Consider the following 5,299-nt stretch of genomic DNA (forward strand, 5'->3'; position numbering starts at 1 on the left):
CGTAGCTACTATGGAGAAGATTTGTGCCCAGAGGCTTTTAAAAGTACATCGCATTTGCTTTCTGGATAGAATCTATCAGATGGAAAACCAATTAACCAAGTGCCCATTAGTCTGGAAATGTGACTTTCTGGTATAGGTACATGTAGCTGTCAAATGCTTTAGTTTAATCCAATTTCATCTGAGAAAGAAATAAGGTGCTTTCGGTTTTGTAAGGCTCTTGTTATTTAAGATAGTCTGCACTCATGAAGATAAACCAGAATACACGTGGCTACATGCTCTCTGTTCACTCTTTGGGCTCACAGTAACATTAATTGTGTTATCCTTATAGTCTATACAACGGCGACAGACAGAAGATAGAAATTTGCACAACTGGTCCAGTTAAGAACGGATGGGTATAAATACAAAACTTTGCCACTTTAAAACAAATCTAAGATTTTGTAATTACATGTAATAAACACGTGTAGTGAGAAAGAAGTGGATCAGAAATTGTGAAAGTGAAAAGTCAATTATGTGTTGATAAAAGAACAGAATACACAAAGCTTAGATGCAGAACAGCTGCAAACTGAAACGTAGAGGAAATTAGGAAATGAGGGATATATATATATATATCTGCCATTTTACATATGTCTTTCAAAGTAAGTAAATGCTGTATGAAAGGATGTACAGTATCTGACCCCCAATCTGCACTAATCCAGGTTTTGCAAAAAAAAGCTAATTAACGATGCATATCCTGGCATTGCATTGGCAATCTAATCTGGGAAAAGACAGACACACCAGCATCATGTATAAATTAACAATTTATTTTCTGCCGCAGTTATGCATAGCTTGCAATCAGATACCATAATAGTTTAAATAAGGCCTTAGTAAATGCTGTATGACATTAATACACAAAAAGCTTTGTACAATTTGAAGAACATCTCAGATTCCAAGTTTCCTTTAGAAAAAGGATGAAATCATTTATCACTGGTTTATGGAACAAAACATTTCACGATACCACGTGAGATTCAAGACCGACATATTCCTGCTAAAGACAAGGCTTGCAGTTTAAGATTTTAAACTGCATGTAGCCCATGAAACCCCATATAAACCAATGGGAATACGAGGTGAATTAAGATGGAATTATTTGGCTGACTAACTCCTTTTTTTGATCAAGTTACTGATATTCAGCATGAAAAGGCAAGGGAACTGACCACGTCTTTTCTAGTTAAAGCTTTCCTCCGCAATCCTTTCATGAGGCACACGTATTTAGTATTAAACGTTGGGGAGTGATGAAACAAAAGCTCCATCTAGGCATTCTGCCATCATGGATGTTTTGTTTCATAGATCTCCAGCCACGCCTCAGCTCTACAACAGCTCTTGCTCATTCCCTACCCTCCCTCGGCTGAGATGGCGCCAATTGTTTTTTGGGATTCTAATCTGAGCCCCTCAGAAAACTCAGCAGGAAAAAAACACAACATCCTGAAAGCTGCTGAAAAACATCTTTGCATCTTCCAGCCTTTCCCCGTAATCCAGTTGTGCAGTATGATTGTTGGTTCAAGGATATGAACTTTGAAGTAATGGGAGTTTGTTTCTTTTATGTGCACAATGAACACCGATTCAGAAACAGGGATTCCAATTTATACAGGAAATGCCTTCAGATGTATAATGTTATTCTTGATATTATACCGTCTTGATATACTATGACTTTTTTCTTCTTCTTGGTATTAACTTTGTGAAAACCCAAGGTAAAGGAGTGAACAAGTTCATTTTTAATAAATACACTCTCATTTTATTCCAAAATGCAATGTCATATTGTGAGTTCAACCTTCTGTGCAAGCAGGTAATTTAATCTTGTGTCTGGTAATGTGTCTCATTACAGGGAGCTAGATAATGAAATGATCATATTAACATATTAACTCCAATAGCATATACTGTACAGTTCATGTCCTTATAATTGTGTTAGGTCCAAGACAAAAACAATACTATGAGGTGGATGATATTTATATATAGCACAGATCACTGCTGCTTGGAGGATCTACAAATATGACTTTGGTCTTGCACTTGGAAAGTGGAAAATATTAATATTTGAGAAGCAATAATAATTTCAATCTTTTAACAGTCACATTATCCTTTTTATTCAGCATAAGGCTTTGATTGTTCTGAACATTTCTTGTTCATGGTGTTCTGATTTTTAACAATGCCAACTTGGACCTCTGTAGCCCATATACGAAGGCTTAACAGTCAGCTATAGAGCCGAGAGGAATGTTTTTCCCTTCAAGGCACCTGTTGAACATCACCTAAGACCACCCAGATGAATGAGGTGGGGTGCTAGTGCACAACCCAGGTCTAGCAGATATCTGACAGTTCAGAAACATTCAAATTCTACTCCATAGTTTGTTCTTTTGAAGAATCACAGCTTAATACTGTAAATGAAACAGACATATAGGAACATATGCCAAATTAAGCAGGATTATGCAGCCTTTCCAAGAACATCATGAGACACTAAGGCCTAGGGTTGGATGGCGTGTTTTTTAAATAGAACACAAAACTCTCCTAAAACACTATTATACCATAAGAATAATGATTATTATGTAAGAATAATGATAATTCTCAAGCAGGCTTTTAAACTGAGAGTGAAGCCACTATCTGCCTTTTATTTTGTTACTCACTCACCTAACTTTTTCACTAGTCTATGAAGTCATAACCATAAGTGCCACCAAAACACTAAAAAGGATATAAATAAGATTAATAAAGCAAAACAACAGCTTTTGGATCAATATAATTATATTGAGCAGAAGTATTTTGTCTTCATGTGAAAAAAAACAATTACTAATGTTTTTCAATGCAGATACACAGCTGCATGTTACAGTATGTTCTCCTAAGTAAGTCTTCTCAACTCCTGTCAATAATACTGGTTTTAAAGACAAGCATAAACTATGTAATTGTCAATCGTCTTGCAATGGTTGTTCATTGATGACTTTATGTCTTCATATGCATTTGTATCAGATGGCTTTTTCCCCCCCAAAGAGAAGATCCCTATCTATACTATCAATCATATTTGCATATTTCACTGTTTTTCAAATCTCAAGTTCAAAGATAGTTATATCGAATATCCGAAAGAGAAAAATATCAGTCAAGCTACCAATATGCATGTATGTCTTTTGTTGATAAGACTGGATATTTTTGTTGTGTCAAAATATATGTATTTTTAGTTAAGGGTTATCACATCATCCTCCAACACAGACAAGTGTGCTGTAGTTCCAGTGGGACTCGCTCCTGCTCTTAAATTAATTGAGCCATACAATTTTGCTGACTGCTTTGAATATGCGAAGGCCTTCCTCCTGTACATCTCTCCCTTCCACATAGAGATCATGAGCAGCGTGGAAAGCACAACTCCACCCAGAGTGAGGAGACACAGCCCGGCGATCACACAGCGGTCTAAATGGGCACCGATTCTCGCACTTTCGTTCTCCAGCCGCTCCATCTCCCGGGCTGAGACACTGTCTTTGTCCACGTTGACCTCCCGCGGGATGGCGTAGGAGATGACCACCAGTGTGATCCCGCTGACGAGAAACGTAACCGCGCTGATGAAGCCGTAATCCACCGATTTCCCCTGAGCCTCTGAGGAACTTTCATCCTCCGACATCTGTGACAGTTCTTGCAAAGCCTCCTGCTGGTTCTCACTGCTGGGGCTTTGAGTCGACTGTCCATAGGGGCTTTTAGCAGACAGCTGAGGACTGGCGCGTTGGAGATTGACATTTTCGTCGATGTAAGTAAAGGATGTTTCCAATTCCTCATCACAGCACACCTTTGCCTCTTTTGGCAGTCCCTGAGGATTCTGTTTGCCAAACAACCCCCCTTTCAAGGGAACTGTCCTTGGTGCTGAATTACATTGTCCTTCACTGACAGATGCCCTTTGAGCTGAATTGCACTGAAGTGTTCTGGAAATTGCATTTCCAGCAGAAGTGCTCGACTTATGAATATGCAGTGGACTCAAACCACAATCAACGCTGCTTGGAGGATCGGATTGCTTGCCATCTTTATCTATGTAAAGAAGCTCCAGGGAAGCCATTTGATTGTCTCTTTTTTCAGCACGTTAGGGCATAGCCAGGATACCTATTAACACATTAAAACAGATATACATTAGCTGTCACATACTATCAAATACCAAAAGAACTATAGCAATTATTAATAAAGCAACGCGACGACTTTTCCAGCACACTTTTTTTAAGCACCGGCAACTTAAAAGTCAAATTCAAAAAGCCACGCTAAGTAAAATTCCTCTAAAAGTATCATACATGGCAGCTTAACATTTTCCCTAAATAAAAAGGCGATTAAAAGGGATGATTAGTCATCAGTATCCTATTAGGAAAGAAATCCGCATAAAGACAGATAATCCTAAGTCTTTTAAAACGTAGTCTCTATTATTAAAGCCTTTTAAAGGCTAACAATAAATCTTATGGCGCAAGAAAAATGTGACATGCAAAATCAAAACTGTGCCTACACAAGACCAAACGAACATTGAAATGCTACTTTAAAATGTTTTGAGTAGAGCACGTCTCCAACGGTAACACGATAGCCCAAGGGATGAAAATGTGTTAGCAAAGCAAATCCTTACTCTCAAGTCAATGATCTATGGCACGACATTTTAGAAAAGAAAAAATAATCATTTCAAATAAGACTTTCTGAACCTGCTGTTTTAAAGGCATCAAACAGAAGTCGTTTGAAACATCACCCTTTCATAGTTTGTACAATAGGAGCAGATAACTGATAAAGAGCATTTCAAAATATCACAAAAGGATTTGGGGGGGAAAAATAATATATTGGAACATGCAGATCAACGTGTTCGATTTTTGCAGTAGCATAAAGTAAGACTCATTTAAATACCTTTTTTTATTATTTCTGCGCTCTGGCATCTCCGGCTGTTCTTCCCTGTGAGATTGAAAAGAAAAGGTTTTTGCCAGTCCCTCCCACGCCAGGCTTTGTCTGCCTCGCTGTGGTGCTGAACTGAGTTCTGTACATACCCTTGGGGAGCTACAGACCAGCACAGGATTCTGTACAGTAAAGGAAAAAAAAATCAAAAGAATTGTGGGAATCGTAGTCCCGATGGTCGCGGTTACAAATAGAGTATATACACATGTACCACATGTTGAATATACGAAACGTTTCCGTCTTCCATTCCAATCCGAAACCTCACTTCACACTATTTTTCTCACACTCAGTTTCTGCTTCGCTCATCACTGCGTGAACCATAATGTGCTAAATAAAATCATTAAGTGATTTCTGGAGAAATGCAACGATAATTTCTCGCTTCAGAATT

The 5,299-nt window shown here is 38.2% G+C and overlaps 1 protein-coding gene across 1 annotated transcript; it reads right to left on the reverse strand.

Annotated features, from left to right (window-relative positions):
* Positions 1 to 799: 799 nt before the first annotated feature.
* Positions 800 to 5,023, reverse strand: LOC102687170 (transmembrane protein 74). The gene is made up of 2 exons (XM_015356838.2): positions 4,867 to 5,023; positions 800 to 4,095 (listed from the first exon to the last, which is right to left on the reverse strand). Exon 2 carries the CDS (start codon positions 4,049 to 4,051, stop codon positions 3,188 to 3,190), a length of 864 nt encoding a protein of 287 aa, XP_015212324.2. The 5' UTR covers positions 4,052 to 4,095; positions 4,867 to 5,023; the 3' UTR covers positions 800 to 3,187.
* Positions 5,024 to 5,299: the final 276 nt, after the last annotated feature.

The sequence above is a fragment of the Lepisosteus oculatus genome, chromosome 10, assembly GCF_040954835.1.
Source record: "Lepisosteus oculatus isolate fLepOcu1 chromosome 10, fLepOcu1.hap2, whole genome shotgun sequence".
Classification (NCBI taxonomy): domain Eukaryota; kingdom Metazoa; phylum Chordata; class Actinopteri; order Semionotiformes; family Lepisosteidae; genus Lepisosteus; species Lepisosteus oculatus.